Source organism: Xenopus laevis, chromosome 4S, assembly GCF_017654675.1.
Source record: "Xenopus laevis strain J_2021 chromosome 4S, Xenopus_laevis_v10.1, whole genome shotgun sequence".
Classification (NCBI taxonomy): Eukaryota; Metazoa; Chordata; class Amphibia; order Anura; family Pipidae; genus Xenopus; species Xenopus laevis.
The window spans coordinates 77886322-77904366 of NC_054378.1; the positions used below are offsets into that span (position 1 = coordinate 77886322).

The 18045-nt window shown below is 41.0% G+C and overlaps 1 protein-coding gene across 1 annotated transcript; it reads right to left on the reverse strand.

Moving 5' to 3' along the window:
• Positions 1-10886: 10886 nt before the first annotated feature.
• On the reverse strand, positions 10887-16300 carry LOC121393319. The gene is made up of 2 exons (XM_041561493.1): positions 11359-16300; positions 10887-11012 (listed from the first exon to the last, which is right to left on the reverse strand). The coding sequence occupies exons 1-2, from the start codon at positions 15862-15864 to the stop codon at positions 10986-10988; spliced, it is 4533 nt and encodes a 1510-aa protein (XP_041417427.1). The 5' UTR covers positions 15865-16300; the 3' UTR covers positions 10887-10985.
• Positions 16301-18045: the final 1745 nt, after the last annotated feature.

Sequence of the window (18045 nt, forward strand, 5' to 3'; positions counted from 1 at the left end):
TCCAATAAAGCAAACGGGTTAGGATGAGAAGTCTGAGATTTGATAATAGTTAAACAAATATTGTACGCATAAAGCCTTACTTTAAATTGTCTGCATATTTTTTAACTGATATATATTGCAAAGTTGCTTGAAATTATGTTTACTTTTCAGCTGTGAAAGATTTTGGGGCAAATTTATAAAAACTTGTTTGCAACATTTTTGTGTGTTCCATATGTATTTCTGAGAAAATGAAATGCATTCATGATTATCTGTACTGCAACCATTTTTCCAAACTTTTTGAATTGATCAACAGAACTGGAGCAAGTTTTTGACTCCTAGGAAATAATTATTATAGATCGGTTTAACCCGTTGAACATTTCTGTTTACAATTGTCAAACTATTCCAGAGCATGAATGATCTTTGATAAATGTGTAAAATATTTTGCTAGGAGGATGGGGACACTTTAAGAATTTCCTTCAAGAAAACGTTGGCTAAATCTTCCATCAAACAGCACTATTTACACAACCATCTCTTAATTAAATCTGTCTAAGTATGTTTCAGAACAAACTGCAAGATTACACTCTAAATCTTTGCCTTTATCTAGATTGAAATCACTTGTATTTTACATTTCAATGTGCTTTCTTGCACATTATTATTTGTATTTTTCTTTTCAATTTCCATAAATCACAAGCAAATTGAGCTTTAACTGCAGCCATAAATATGTATGTAGCATAATTCACGGTCAGATAATGGTGCAATGTTCCTTTTTCCCAATTCATCTATACTAAACTTTGTACACAATACTGATTTTCTTTATAATGTTAAATCAAAAAATAGAAGCATGGAATAATGGGTTCACCTCACACTGTAGTGCTCCCCTGTGCAGTACACATACACACCCAAATCCAGAAGTATCCTCAATATATATATAATTGAGATCATTTTAAAAAGAAGCTTCTATTGAGGGGCCCTGCCGGTTTGTGTAGCTTCCCCGTGGCTCTCCCTGTGAGTCTAATGTGTAGAGCCACGGGGGAGCTACAAACGCCGGCAGGGCCCCTCCATAGAAGCTGCAATAGCACAGATGTTGATATGTGATTTTATTTCAAAACAGATGTGAGTGCAAACTTGTTTTTAAAGTATATTTTTAATAAATGGTTTTATACTATTTTGGATTTACATCTTTCTATATTGGGATTCGTGGAACTGAGCTAAAAGGAGAGGAAGGATCTGCTAATACTACGGGCAATATACCTTAATTTTGGCTTGTGAGTAGTCATTTTAGCCACATAGTGGATACAACTACTTGGATATAAAGGGATCTTTCTTTTGCATTCTTTCAAAAGCAGTGGAAGATTTAAAGGGGAAGCACACCTTATAAATAGATTTTAAACACTGGGTGCCGTCCAAATATCCAAACATATTGCACTATTTTGGTTTTCTGTTTTTCATTTCTCTGTTGCCATTTACAAATTTTGGAGATTTTTTTTGGATACAGCTGAGAGACTGGTTGAAGATCGGCAGGAGAAAGTTAAAAGACACATACATTTTTTCCTTGTCATTTTTTGTTTTTGACACTATTTTATTACTTGGACCTTACTCTTATGTGCCACACCCTAATAATATGAGGTCTCCTGTATCATTAATATGTTAGCTTATCATACAGTAGTGGCATTTGGCAACTTAGTTTCTTTGTATACAGCATATACACACTGGCATTTAAATATCTATCTATATATTTATATCACAATGAGTCTTATTATATGGGTGAACTGGTATGCAGCCAGGCCCGGATTTGCGGCATAGGGGCGGCATGCCGCCCAGCCGCATTATGGGGACGTTCACGTCCCCATTCAACTACACCCCATTTTTTCGCCGGCGCGCTGGGAAGGCGGGCGCTAGGACCACGCAGCCGCCTGGTCGGACCGAGCGGCCTAGGGGCGGCCGGAGAGGAAATCCGGCGCTGTATGCAGCAGGCATATTTCTCATGTACAAAAACAATATTCGACATGTGCACATAACTTTCAGTTCTTCACTTATTTTACAATACCTATAATTAGTCTCACTGCACCATGCATATCGCATTTCAAAAATGTAAGCTGTTATGCTCTAGCTATAAGTCAGCATACAGTCCACGTCAGTACAAATGTATAATATATATGATCTAAAAGATTGCAAGTGAAGTTTGCATTATCATGATACTTTAGGATACTTCTTTATTTGGGTGTGTCAGTGGGCAATCACAAGGGACCATTTGGGATATTTTTGAGCCTTGGTATATTTTGAGGTGAACCAATTAAATGCCCATTATTTTATGCTTTTAATCTTTGGTCTAGGGCAGGGGTCCCCAACATTTTTTACCCATGAGCCACATTCAAATGTCAAAAGAGTTGCGGAGCAACACAAGCATGAAAAAGTCCCGTGGGGTGCCAAATAAGGGCTCTGACTGGCCATTTGGTAGTCCTTATGTGGACTGGCACTTGCTTTGATGACACTGAGAGCAACAAGGGGTTGGAGAGCAACATGTTGCTCACGAGCTACTGGTTGGGGATTACTGGTCTAGGGTATCAATGTATAGAAGGAACACCTCACAACTAATTTATTATAATTATTCTATTGCATTGAAATGGAAATCCAAACATTGGTACAGTCTAGTGACATTTCGAGACTGATTATATCATCACATTGTATTAAAACATAATGTGATGGCATGCCGGCAATTTCAAAATTAATAAATTGTTGGCTACAAGCCCAAGTTTAGTGGTCAATTATAGGTCTTATTTCTATTTTCTCTGACCCCCATAGGTAATTGAAGGTGTAAAGTTTGGCCAGGTTAAGTAACAAATAGCAATCAATAAAATGTTTGCTTTCAAAGAGGTGACAAGTAAATGCTGCCTGCTCATTGATTGCTGTTGGTGATTCTTACATAATTATTCATTGTTGATTATCTGTTTTTTTACTCTGCCTCTTTTGACTACTCTTGACTACAAAACCTGCCCTAACTATTTCCTGATTTCTGACTATGGGATCAATCAATTTTTTGGACTATTTAATTGGGCTTTGGCCTGTTAACCATTCACATACAAGGCCAGTGACCTGATCTTCAATGTCAGATTCCTCATAAGTTCTGACTATAAGTCTTAAGGCCTTGACAGTACAGTCAGAACATGACACTTAATCCATTTGTGAAATGGTGACACAAATGAAAGTCTATGAAGCTTAGCAGTGTTGTACTGGGCAAGTTTTGGCAAGGCTAATAGCCTGTTTGCTGTCTACTGCTTAAGCACCTGGAAATTCTGCTGCTGCTGATACTACTGCCTCCTCCACACTTCTCTGAACAACAAGCCTGCAATGGTCTTATTAACTGGGACCTCATTCAATTCGAGCTTCAGCCTTGTATTTTCATGTCAGAACTTGCATAGGTGAGCTATGAGCCCTTTACTTGCGGGTCATGCATCTATGGGCATCTCCACTGTGGGAAAAACAGCTCATTTGTATATAAAGCCAACTCCTTCCTGGAGATGCCAGGTGGCTACCACCTCCTCCCTACTTATGCAGGCTCATCAGGGAAATTGCATTTCCTGAACATATGCCTGTGAATTCCAGAACCTTGCTTTAGAGACTGGCTTAAATAGAAGGACCTTAGTGGTGGCATTTTGGCAAGGACTCTGCTTATGGTCTTATGTCTAGAGATCTGCTCAGCCAGATGGAGAACTTAATTGCCCTTTCCATTATAGTGACTACCCACTTTAAAAACAAAAAACCCTTTTACCTCCCTCCTCCTCCTTTTACTTTTCTAGAGAAAATTGGGTTGATCCGGCCCTATGTGTGCTAGGGAAGGCACATCAGGATGGAACAGAAATTACTCCTGAAGAACTATATACTGCTTCTTGCTTCCTATCCAGATCCAGTTGGCCATTTATTGACTCTGTAGCTGTAGGCAAAGTCATGGATTCTACTACATACAGTTAATTAAGGGCTTCTTCTCTTCATTTGCTCATATTCTGGCTCTTATTGTTCTTTAAAGATGTATGAGCATTCCACTTATACATATTTCCAGATATAAATTGCATCACAAAAAAGACTAACCACAGTATGTAATAAAATGCAGTTTGGCCAGGTACAGAAGACCATACCAACCAACAAGATATTCGCTTTTAAATGGATAACCAGTAAATACCACTTGGTATAGTTAGTTAAATATTTTCCCTTCATATTGTGCTTGCAGGAATTGATGGTCCTAAAAATCTTGTGACCACAAAGGTTCATAATAATTTTTTCTGCAAAATGAGAATAAACCATTGGAGAGCTTTCTTAAATGTGTTGGTAAAAAATCATGGTAATAAAGCGATTGGGAAACAATGATGGCGTAAAAAAATGCAATCAATATAGTTATGCAAGTTTTTTCTCACAATCCTAGAGTTCAGCTCAACAAAATCTAAAGTAATGTTACATGAAAGCTCTGGACTAACTAAATGCAACAATTTTTTTCTTACAATTGGTGCAATTTTTAACTTTTCTCATGTTTGAATATACATATTAGGGTATGGATTTGGTTTTCAAAGAAAACTGTAGAGGAATATAATGTATAGTATTTGGTGATATGTGGTTCACTACATCTCAACTAATTGCCAGCCAATCTTACACCATTTGTACACAAAGTTCCACATACATTGTTCTTTATATTCCTTCAGATATTGACCCACCAAAGAATTTACAATTTTCTGATTCACAACCTCAAGCTTCTCATCTGGAATTCACCTATTGCGCAAATTGATGGCTATGTTTTAGTCTTGGAAGACTCTGATGAAGGCTGGCATGTGATATATGATTATGAATTTATAGATAAGTTTAATGTTAATTGAGATGTTAAAGTTCTTTATAACTGACGGGAATAGGTTAAGTGTATATATTGTGCAGCTCAACTGAAAATTTGATATTAATAAGTAAGAACTTAAGGTCCCATAAGAATGGCAGTTTAATGATAAGTGTGGGTAAAATATAATATCAAATAATTGTCTAAAGGAGAAAGTGTCTAACACAATGAATAAGTAGTACACATGATCTGCCAACCTATATGGTTTCTTCGAGTTATATATTGCAGTTTGCTTACAAGGTACCACCTACTATCAACTTATTTTGTCTATGACTAAAAGCAATATCAGCGGTTGTGTACCTGACTCAATAAAAATACACAGACTTGCATTTGCCCAACCCTACCGTATCCTATCAGTATAGAAAATGCAACAGAAATGTAGTAATCAAAGCCCCAAACACAGATGCCAACCACTGCTGGTAACAGCTTACATTTATTTGAGCATAAATATGTATTGCTACAGGCACTGGCTAAGGTGACCTTCTAGTAATTCCAGACCTGCAAACATTGTGTTTATCTGTAATTTATCAGGCATGTGTCTTTGTAACAGGAGATTCAGTTGGATTCTGCAGTAAATAATTTTGCACTGAAAAATCTAAAGAAAGGGCTAAAGTACACTGTCTACCTGCTAGCTTTTAAAGGTAAACTTCGGAGCAGACAAGTCTGCACCAGCTTTTATACAGGTGGGAATTTTCAAACTATGGAATATTTATCCACCATAATATTCAACAACTAAAATCTGCAATAGTTTAGATTAAAATATAAGATATAAGCTTTTTGGTTGTAAGTCAAATTCTGTATACAGTATATATATATATAGATACACATGAAAAATTATCTGCTAAACTGACTGATATTTATCTTATGCAACACATATAGTAAATAATTAATGACTTAAACAAAGCTGCTGTACAGCCATGGGGGCAGCCATTAAGATAAGCCATTTAAGAAACACCACAAGATACACAGCACATAGCAGATAAGTTCTGTAGACTACAATTTCACCAAATCCTTGTTTTTTAACTTCAACTTTTATCATGACGTAGACAGTCACATTATTAGACATTTTCAATTGGTTTCTTTTAAAATAAAATGTATTTTGTGCATCTCTTTCATTTACACAATATTATTTTTATGTGTCATAACCTTTTGCAAATTTTGACCTCTGTTCCCATCTTTGCTTTCCCAGAACCAGTGATCCTAATTACCAACAATTTCTTCATTCTACACTAGATCTGTCTGTGGTATGCTTGTTCGTCCCGTCATACTGTAAATTTTATACTGTGTACATGTGCATACTGCAAAATTAGTAAATCCTGTAGCTGTGCTCCCAAAGTAACTGGATAATGGCACTGGGAAATTTGGGGTAACTATAGCACAGTTTTTTTAAGTAGACAAAAAACACGTCACTAAACAATGCTTTTATTTTAAATTAGATGTCCTCATACTAAAATCTATAAAGTATATTACTGATAAAAAAAAAATTATGTACACCTTTATACACTTATACAGAGTTGCAGGAGCCCTTATTATTAAGAGGAAGCCATATCTAACCTCTGCAGAACCTAAATCTTGTCATATAATGGAAGCCAACCAGTGGCATAACTAGAGTGAGACAAGCCCCCCTGCAAAAGAATTTTCTGAGGGGCCTGGTGCACTCTAAACCTCATCCTCCCACCCACTTCCCTGACAACCGGAACAGATGGGAGGGTGGGTGCGCAGCTCCACCAGTGCTCCAGGAATTCAGAGGGAAGAGGGTAAGGCAACCCTCCCCTTCCTATTCCTACCAGTCCCTGAGGGAAAATCACCTGGCAAAACGACGCAAAACTTCTCTAGCACTGAGCTTTTTCACTAGTGAATTGTCCTCTACACCTTTTAGTAAATTGGTGATGTCCCTATGAATTGTCGTTTCTGAGAATTTTCACCAGTGAAGCCCACTTTGCCCCATAGAGTGGTGTAAATGTCCTGAAATGCTGAAAGTGATGTGCTGATGTGTTCTGAACTGTTTTCATCACTCTTTGCAAGGCTTTCTTTTCTTGTGTGGAGCAGATGCTGTACCAGGATGTAATACAGCCTGTGAGGATAGACTCCACAGCACACCTATAGAAACTGGTGAGGACTGTGGTGGACATCTGGGATGTATAACATTGTGCAATTTTTGACTCAGGAGGCTCAGGTTGTACTCCTTAGGGTCTGGTAGCACAAGTACATATATATTTTGTTGGCTAAACACACTGCAGGGAGAGGTCATACTTTTCATTAGTAGTGAATAACCATAAAAGACGAATATGATGCAGTTGTATGCACCTATTTTTGTTTAATGCAGTTTGGGTTTAACGTTTTTTATATGATTTAAAAATTGTAAGACAAAGTGGTGTATACTCTATCTAACCAGGTGGTGATCCTTCAAAAGGTGTCCAAGTCTACTATGATCAGGAGACCGATGGAGGAGGATGGATTGTGAGTCTTTTGCAATTTTTCCATTTTCATCTCGACTGCAACTCAAGATCTAAATGATGTTTTATCCCCTTTAGGCTGACATGATGGGATTTTAAATTCATCACATTCTAGACATCTAAACATTTCTTATCATATATTTGTAGCTAATTAATATACTTATCAATGAGATTTACAGTTGTGAAAAGTGTATTAAAATCTGATTATGCTAGTTTTTAAATGTTAAACTTACACTAATGTTTGAAATGACTCTTCTGGATGTGATTGCTCTTGTTAGCAATAAATGGAAACTGTGATATATTACAAGTTAATAAAAGCTATTATTTTCTTACCAGGCTAGAGGAGATGTTTTATCTTGTAGTTCACAATGCAGAATATAAAGTATTGGCTTCCGACCATAAATAAATAAAAACTATTGGGAAGTTTTACTAGAATTGAAATTAGGGAACATTGAAAGATTCCCACAATTTCAAATCTTAGCTCATTTGTAAAAACATTAGACACGTCAACCGTTTAGCATGTATGTAATGTTTAGTAGCCCTTAATAAACACAACCACAGCGTTCTGTGCAGAAGCCTATATAAGGGTGTGCAGGAGCCAGGCACTTTTTTTTGGCCTAAGATCATCAGCAGACAGCACAGACGCCCATTGAGCCAAACCAGGAAGGGTGTACCTTGTCAGGGCTTAAAGGTGAGTTAGGAGTTCAGTACCAGCTCACTCTAGGAGCAAGAGGTACAGGCCAGTACCAGCTCACTCTAGGAGCAAGAGGTAAAATTTTAGGGGCAGCATGCCACCCAGCCGCATCCCTAAGGGCATTGGGAACTCAAAGCTCCCCAGTGCTTCTGTGCTTGAGAGGGTGTGGGGAGGTTGTGTGCGCTACGGAGCCGGCACTAGGACCATGCATCCTTGGGAGCAGGTGGGCGTGCGCGCAAGATGCGGTTGGTGCTGTGACCATGTGGCCTTGGGGCGCCACATCATGAAATCAGGCCCTGAATAGGTAGTCAGGCTACTGTAGATGACAAATCACCAGAAAATGCCCTCCCCTTTAGCATTAGACATTAACATTAGAATCACCGCAAGTAAATTACATTACTTGCTACGAAATGGCATAAATTTGGCACAATACAGTGCCAAAGTTTGTCCTGAGCAATCTCACTACAGCTCCCTAGATCCGACTAACCTACTTAACATACCTGAATGTAAGGCATTTCCCTGAGATTAATCTGAATTGCTGCTGAAAAAGCCATTGTCTTAAGGGGATTGGACCGTTCAGAAGTAGGTTAGTAAGAACCTTGTGAGCTGTAGTGAGGTAGCTCTGGACAATCTCTATTCTGACTCCAATTGCTGAGATAATGGCTGAATCCCCGTGAGACCTCCCTGCTGGGCCTGTATGGAGCTGTAACAACCACTGAGGGCAACCTTTGCCAGATAGCTGAACTCACCAGACACTTGTAGTCCACAAAGCTGCTTTATTTGAGGTGGATAAACAATGTAGCAGTGGATGTATAAGTGCTGCAGGTCAAAAAGAATATTTCCTTCCTAACCTCTGAGCTGTAGCTCCTCACTCATGGAAGGCAGGAACACAAGAGGATGATGGGAGGAACTGATGTCACACATAAGGAAGGAATAGGAGGAGGGTTTACAAACAAGGAAATACAGAGCTTGCAATACAGCCTTGGTCAGCAGGTGGCAGCATAACAATAGGTATGCATAAACATAAGCAATTAAACGTATATATTTTAACCCTGATAACTTTAACTGCTGAGGCAGCACACTCCCCGTCTGGTATTTTTAGATACCACTATATTATAATAAACATAACGACAGTTATGAAAAGGCAAAATAAACATTGAGCGGTTTTGCTTGAAGATCTTTCCTGTCATCTGAAAAACAAAGAGGAAAACAGGCATGCAATGCAATAAACATGGCATTGTAAAATAACCAATGTCCTTAGTAGGTTCTTAGTGGAAATTGGTGGGAGTCTCTTGCTTTAAGTGTTGAAGCAAATAAGAGTTCAATCCCCAAAGGGTAAGATGAGTACAAGTTCAGTGATAGGCCGACTGAAAGTCTTTGTGGTGCCATCTTTAACAATTTTGACTTCCACCTTACGTACCTTACCATCCTCACTAGGAAGGCACTTTGTGATGAGTCCCATTGGCCAATCAATTCGCTGGGCTTGTTGGTCTTTCAGTAGGATGAGGTCTCCTACCTTCAGATTAGGAGTCGGTCTTTGCCACTTTCTGCGTCCTTGCAAAAGAGTGAGGTATTCCCTCTTCCATCTGTTCCAGAAGCAGTTAGCCATATGCTGCACACGCTTCCACTGGCTTTGGTAGAGGTTCCCTGCTGCAAAGTCACCAGGTGGAATGGGGGCATTTCCAATTTTCTGGGTGAGAAGAGTGGCTGGGGTGAGGATGACCGGAGATTCTGGGTCTGCAGACACTGGAACCAGAGGCCTTGAGTTGATTATAGCAGACACTTCTGCAAGGAATGTGGAAAGAATCTCATGAGTGAGCCTTGTAGAATTCAAGTCCAGTAACATAGAGTCAAGTATTCTACGTGTTATGCCTATCATTCTCTCCCAGGATCCACCCATGTGGGAAGAATGGGGAGGGTTGAAAATCCATGAGCAACCATTACTGGATAAGTAGTCCTTGACAGGCTTGATGTCAAACTGCAACTCTCTGCAGGCTCCAGTGAAGTTAGTTCCACAGTCTGATCGTAACAGTTTCACTGGTCCTCTGATAGCAACAAATCGCCTAAGGGCATTGATGAAGCTTGAGGTATCCATAGACTCTATGACCTCAATGTGTACTGCACGTACACTCATGCAGGTGAACAATACTGCCCACCGTTTGTTGTGTGCTTCGCCACCCCTAGTCTTACGTGCCATAACTGTCCATGGCCCAAACACATCCAGGCCAACATGAGTGAAAGGAGGATCAGTGCTTAATCTGTCAGGAGGCAAGTCCGACATCTGTTGCTGTTGATACTTCCCCCTTAATTTTCGGCACTGAACACACTTGTGGATGATGTTATTTATCTGTCTTTTTGCCCCAATAATCCACAGTCCTGCAGCCCTTACAGCACCCTCAGTGAAATGTCTGCCTTGGTGCTTGACTTGCTCATGGTAATGGCGAATAAGCAACATGGCAATGTGATGGTTACCAGGTATTATCAAAGGGTTTTGTTCATTTTGTTGTATTGTGGCCATGTTCAAGCGGCCTCCAACCCTTAACATACTATCACTGTCAATTACTGGGTTCAGGTTGGCAATAGGACTATTTTTGGAAATGTTGTCCTTATTAAGAATGCACTTTAATTCTGAAGGAAAGGCATGTTGCTGTACACTGCGTATTATGATTAACTCACTTTGGGCAATATCTGCTACAGTAGTAAATTTATGACATAAGTGCCAGCCACGGCAGCCCATAGCATCATTGGATTTTGTGTGATAACAGCGTGCAATGTGGACTAACCTTGTAATGGTGAGCACTAGTCTTGTCCACTTGGAGAAATGTTCAAAGCGTTGGCAACCCAGATTGGACCCTTGGTTAACTCTTGTGACAAGGGTTTGAAACTTCAGGACGAATCTCAGAGTCTTTGTCAGGATCTAAGAGCCGGAAGGCATCTGCAGTTGTTGTAGCCTCTGAGCAATCCAGCAAGAATTCAGGACCTGCTAACCATGTGGTACCTGCAAAAATAGCTGTGGACACAGGCCTGGTTGCATGATCTGCAGGGTTAAGTTCAGATGGAACATAATGCCACTGTTCTGGTTTAGTGGATTTTCTGATTCTCTCAATGCGGTTGCTAACATACACATAAAAACGTCTTGTCTGATTATATATGTAGCCTAGAACAACTTTACTATCTGTGTAGAATTTGACGGCATCAATTTGAATATCTAGCTCACACAATATAAAGTCTGCGATTTCTACTGCTAGTACAGCTCCACAAAGTTCAAGCCTTGGGATAGTGTGCTCAGGCTTTGGTGCTAACTTAGCCTTGCCAAACAGAAAACCTACATGAGGTTGGCCACAAGTGTCTCTTACCTTGAGGTAGGCCACAACCGCTATGGCTTCAGTAGATGCATCTGAGAAAATATGGATCTCTCTCTCCTGGTTGGCAGCAAGAGAATTTGAAGTATAGCACCTAGGTATGTGAAGCTCTTCCAGGGCCTTTAAAGAATGCTTCCATGACTCCCATTTTGACTGCTTATCAATTGGTAAAGGAGTATCCCAGTCCTTAACAGTCTCTGATAGCTGTCTTAGCAAGGATTTACCTTGTATGGTGATGGGTGCTACAAACCCCAGAGGGTCATACAGGCTGTTCACTATTGATAAGACACCACGTCTGGTAAATGGCTTATCTGCCAGGGTAACCTGGAAGCCAAATGTGTCATGCAATAAGTCCCATCTTAAGCCAAGGCTTCTCTGAATGGGTGGCTCATCTGTTCCCAAATTTAAGTCTTTAAATTCTGTGGCATGATCATCAGAATGGAAGGCTTTCATTACAGCTGTACTGTTTGAAGCAATCTTGTGGAGTCTGAGGTTAGCCTCAGAAAGCATACACTGTGTCCTTCTGAGTAAGTCAATAGCCTCTTGGTCTGTTGGTAAAGATTTAAGGCCGTCATCCACGTAGAAGTCTCTCTCCACAAAGTGTTGAGCATCTGCACCATACTCACATTTACCTTCACAAGCAGTCCTTCTTAGACCATATGTAGCAACAGCAGGTGATGGACTGTTACCGAAGACATGCACTTTCATGCGGTATTCCATTACTTCGCTGTTGATGTCATTGTTACGGTGCCAGAGGAATCTGAGAAAGTTTCTGTGGTCCTCTCGTACGATAAAACAATGGAACATCTGCTGGATATCTGCTGTGATTGCAACTGGCTCCCTTCTGAACCTCATAAGTACTCCTACAAGGTTGTTAGTTAGGTTGGGACCAGTGAGAAGAACATCATTGAGAGAAGTACCTTGATATTTGGCACTGGAGTCGAATACCACCCTGATTTGTTTTGGTTTGCGTGGGTGATACACTCCAAAGGAAGGTAGGTACCAGCATTCATCGTGTTCTTGTAGTGGTGGGGCTGGTTCAGCATGATCATTGTCAAATATTTTCTTCATAAAGGCAATAAAATGTTCTTTCATTTCAGGCTTGCTTTTAAGGGTTCTCTGCAATGAGGCAAATCTGGACATGGCTTGCTCATGATTGTTTGGAAGTTTGATTCTTGTAGAGCGGAATGGCAAGGGTGCAACCCAACTGTTAGAGTTGTCTTTAAAGAATTCAGTGTCCATAATTTTTATGAACTCCTTGTCCTCAATGGAAGGTGCAATTTTGTTATCATCACTTGTAGTATGAAACACTGTATCCCCAAAGTTGTCATCACAGAAGATGGGAGTGACACTGGATACTGGGATCATATACTTAGGATTCTCCTTTACCTCAAAATGATGTGGGCATGGTGTGAAGTGAGTTGCTTGTCCACTTTGCAATACATGAGTTTTAAAGGAGTCAACTTCAGATGGCCTGTGCATTTTGTCTAGACAAACATCGCCCACTATTACCCAGCCTAGGTCAAGTCTTTGCGCATAGGGAGCATCATGAGGACCATTGCACTGTTGCCGTACCTTATGGACTCTAAGAATGTCTCTTCCCAACAAGAGCAGGATTTCAGCATCCTTTTCAATGGCAGGAATCTGACTGGCGAGGTGCCTTAAGTGGGGTTGGTGGCATGCAGCTTCTGGTGTGGGAATCTCTTCCCTGTTATTAGGTATCTCATCACATTCAATTAGTGTAGGTAAAGGCAGATGAATGTTACCTTTAATTGAGGAGATAATGTACCCAGTAGCCCTCCTGCCCAGAGTCTCTATATGACCAGCACAGGTATTGAGTGTATAGGGTTCTGCATCTCCCTTGATGTTGAAAATCTCAAAGAACTGCGGTCTTGCCAAAGATCTGTTGCTTTGGTCATCAAGCATAGCATAAGTCTTTATTGCTTTCTCTGGTCGACCTTCAGGATATACCCGGACTAGGCATACCTTGGCACAGCATTTGGGACTATAGCCTTCTCCACAGACTTCGGTACATGAAGTTGAAATCTTTGTTGAAGCAGGAACACATCCTTGTTCCTCCCCGCCATGATTTGAGATGGGGGTTGGAGACTGTGGACTATCAGGAAGAGGTGTTGGATGCATTGCCGCAATATGCTTGTCACTGCTGCACTCAGTGCACTTAATAACAGTCTTGCAATCCTTAGCAAAATGATCTGAGGAGGCACAGCACTTATAGCAGACCCCAAACTTCTGGAGAAGCTCCTTGCGCTCCTCTAAAGACCTTGCCCTGAACCCACGACATTTCTTAAGTGGATGTGGTTTCCTGTGAATTGGACACTGACGGTTAGGATCCTCGGTTTTCCCAGCAGAAGTTTTGTCAGCTAAAGAATTTGTAGCAGGAGGGATGTCTGTCTTTCTCACAGACACAGTGCCACGCAAGTCTCTGTGTTTAGTAGCTGTGTTGTCATGCCGTGCAGATGATGAGGCAGAAAGGTTGGGTTCACTAAAGCTGAAGCTTGGATCATTTTTGACCCAGGCATAGTCGCTGATGAATTTGCAGAAGTATGAAAATGGAGGGAAGGATACATTATATTGTTTCTTGTACTTTGAGCCCACTGTGGCCCACTTCTCTTGCAGCCCATATGGTAGCTTCAATACTACTGGGTTCACCCCATGAGCAGTATCCAAGTAGCTGAGTCCTGAGAGACGAGGGTCTGCCTTAGCTAACTCCAGCTCCATCAGAAGGTCACTGAGTTCTTGCAGCTTGTGATTGTCTTTGTTGGTTATTTTTGGGAAAGATTGTAGTCTCTTAAACAAGGCACTTTCTATGGCTTCAGAGCTACCATAGGTTTGTTCAAGTCTTCCCCAAGCAGCAGCAAGACCTGCATCTGGGTAGTCAACATGCACAGCTCTTAGTCTCTTAACACGATCTGCAGACTCTGGACCTAGCCATTTGATGAGTAAATCAAGTTCCTCTTTGGCTGTGAGGTTGAGGTCAGCAATTGCAGCTTTAAACGTAGATCTCCAGGCTCTATAATTCTCAGGACAGCCATCAAACCTTGAGAGACTAACGTTAATGAGCTCACGACGTATCATATACCTGGCAAAGTCAGACAGGTCTGATCTCTCACTCTTTGGTGCCTGGGTAACTTGTGGAACCTGGGGGTTGTATAAGCTTCCCGGTGTATAAAGGTGAGATGAACCAGGATAAAATGAAGTGGCGTAAGCATTCAGCAGTGGTTTGGTCTCTAAGGCACTTGCTGGCTCTAGTTTAAACTGAGGTTTGTCACTGGAATTCACCTGAGAGATGGTAGGGGGTATCATCTCATGCTGAGTGACTACGTCTGTGTAGTTGGTCTGTCGCTGTGTCAGCAGTGGCAGCTCCATGGTTTGGGTACTGTAAGGAACAGCAGTGTTAGTAGTAACAGGTAAAAGAGGCTGACCTGTGTTATGAGTTGCAGGAGTTATCCTTGGATTTTGTAAGATTGATTGGTTGTCATTAGATGAGTCCTGGTTTAGTACATATTTACTTGTGCGTTCAACAGGATCTTCAGACTCTGCTGGGATAGGGCAGTCTGGTTCATGCCATTCTCCCAGTGCTTGCTCAAAGACCTTTAACCTTGCAATAGCTGCTGCTTTTTCCTTTTCCATTTGAAGAATTTCTAATTCGGCTTCCATTTCTGCCCTTTTTCGTGCAGCTTCTGCTTGCTTTCTTGCAACTTCTGCTGCTGCCTCTGATTGCTGGCGTGCAGCTTCTGCCGCTGCTTCTGCTTGGTGGCGTGCAACTTCTGCTTGCTGCTTTGCAACTTCTGCTGCTGCCTCTGATTGCTGGCGTGCAACTTCTGCTTGCTGCTTTGCAACTTCTGCTTTAAGTTTAACCTCTCTTTTAGCATAGGAAATTTGCACCTTAACTGCTTCTGCATTAGCACGGGCTTCTATAAGCTTGTCACTTAGTGTGGATTTCCTAGAATGAGAGGTCTTGGAAGATCTTGATGTGAGCCGTGATGATGTGGATCTGTGAGACCTAGTCTCTTGCAGGTGTGTAATCTTGAGCTCTGCCTTATCCTTAGTGCTTTGCACCAAAAGGACTCTTTCTTGGTCTAAGGCTTCGGATCTGGTTAGCTCTGCTGAGGATTCCTCTATATTAGTGTCCTTTAAGAAGGTAGTATATTTAGCAGACAGCCGCTGATAACGTTCATAGTTAGCAGATAAGCGATTTATACAGTCTCTTAAATCGGCTGCGTCATTGTTAGAATGTGAAAGAACAGACATGCATTGCACAGTTCTATCCCATAGTTCTGATAAATTGCTTGAAAACTCATCCCTTGTAATCTCATAATTTTCTCTGGATTTTTGAGATGGTTTTATTATGCGCTTGGGCCTGACGCTTTGCTCTGCAGTATATATGGGGTTTTCTCCCTGGATGTCTGTGAGCTCTGGTGCATGGTGCACTTGCTTAGCTTCAGTTGAAAATGAATGCACAGAGCCTTGCTGAGACATTTTGCACTTTTGCTGAAAATGGTTACTGTCTCTTTAAGAAAGTTACAGCAGTGGCAGGAGTGTGGGGCAAACTGCAGCAGTGTTATAGCAGGACCCTGAGAGCAGTATATACAGCAGCTTGAGCAGCACAATAACACAATCCAATTGCATAAAACAGTCCTGAACATTCACTGGGAACAGCATGTGCTTGTAGAACCATGTGCTTGCAGGGAGTTGTTAGACTGCATTAATCTTGGCTGCAGATTGAATATAAATGACTTGCCAGTGAGTGGAGACTTGATGGAACATACAGTGTGACATCAGGTTATAGAATTACTATTCTTTTTGACTATTCTGACTCCAATTGCTGAGATAATGGCTGAATCCCCGTGAGACCTCCCTGCTGGGCCTGTATGGAGCTGTAACAACCACTGAGGGCAACCTTTGCCAGATAGCTGAACTCACCAGACACTTGTAGTCCACAAAGCTGCTTTATTTGAGGTGGATAAACAATGTAGCAGTGGATGTATAAGTGCTGCAGGTCAAAAAGAATATTTCCTTCCTAACCTCTGAGCTGTAGCTCCTCACTCATGGAAGGCAGGAACACAAGAGGATGATGGGAGGAACTGATGTCACACATAAGGAAGGAATAGGAGGAGGGTTTACAAACAAGGAAATACAGAGCTTGCAATACAGCCTTGGTCAGCAGGTGGCAGCATAACAATAGGTATGCATAAACATAAGCAATTAAACGTATATATTTTAACCCTGATAACTTTAACTGCTGAGGCAGCACAATCTCACAGAGAAACAGGGGGGAGAAGAGAGGGGACATTAATGACACTTTGCTAGTGCTCTTCCACATGACAGGGGCATTGGAGGTTTCTGGATAAGCTCATTCTCTGTTCCCTTTACCCTGACAGGAGTCTACCAGCTATGAGTAGCCACATTACATGCCTTTAATTAAGCCAGAATATTGGCAAAACACATTGCATTGTGAATAAATAGTTTGATCCTTGAAGCAGGACCTGAAATGTTATTGTAATGCCTAGAGCATTGATCCCCAACCAGTGGCTGATAAGCAACATGTTGCTCACAACCCCTTGGATGGTGCTCCCAGTGGCCTCAAATCAGGTGCTTATTTTTGAATTCCAGGCTTAATGGCAAAATTTGGTTGTATACAAACCAGCTATACTGCCAAATGGAACCTCCTGTAGGCTGCCAGTCCACTTAGGGGTCATTTGGTCCCTTCAGGGACTTTTTTCATGCTTGTGTTGCTCCCCAACTCTTTTTACATTTGAATGTGACTCACAGGTAACAAAAGATTGGGGACCGCTGCCCTAGTGTGCAAAAAAAAAAAAGCATTTTAATCTAAAGAATAATATTGGTGCTGTTCCAGTCTAAACCAAGTATTGTATGCCAGTGGCAACTGGAGAATGTGCACTGATTTGAAGTACTAATTAATCTCTATGCTGACTAAATGCTGCCCACCTGCTACTGTGGCCTGTTGCTGTGCTCATATCAGGCCACTACTCAGAGATGCAAAAGCAAGTGTTTCTGGGGGTTTTGCAGGTTGCTTTACCTGTCACTTACATCTGCTTTAAGCAGTACATTTTCCACTTGAGCAAAGCTGCTGTCAGAAAATCCCATGTGCCATCAGCCTTAGGGCAGATACCAATTAAAATATTTACAGTCCAAACTAGACAAGCAGCAGGTACATTTAGTTTCATGAAGCTAAGGGAACTTATTTACTATTTGCAGGGGCAGGGGTTATTTGTACTTTATTTTTGCCTTGCACTTAGTACCCATGGACAGATAGATGGACACACACACACCCTGAGAACTGTGGACAATTTATAAATATTTTATCTACTGAAGGAGTATGAAAAAATTGCCCCACATTTTAAACAATTTTACAGTGGTCCCACGATTATATATAATGCATAAAACATTCCAAACCATTTTCATAATAATCTACTTTTCTAGTAGTATGTGCCATTGAGTAATCATAAATAGAAAATTGCCATTTTAAAAAATAAGGGCTGCCCCCTGGGATTGTATGATTCACTGTGTACACAAACAAACCAAACAAATTATACTTCTTGGTCACATGAGCCAAATAACAGACAGAGTTGTGTCTTTTGCTTCCACACTTCTTCCTGTTACTGTTAGAGCTGTAGAATTTCTGGTCAGGTGATCTCT

Bases quoted from the DNA above. Each gene is read 5' to 3' on its own strand.
- LOC121393319 (XM_041561493.1), bottom strand. From the start codon at position 15,864: ATGTCTCAGCAAGGCTCTGTGCATTCATTTTCAACTGAAGCTAAGCAA. The intron at 11,013-11,358 runs GTAAGAGACACT...CTGTGTCCACAG, and splicing joins CGGTTGTGGCCTACCTCAAG to CTATTTTTGCAGGTACCACA.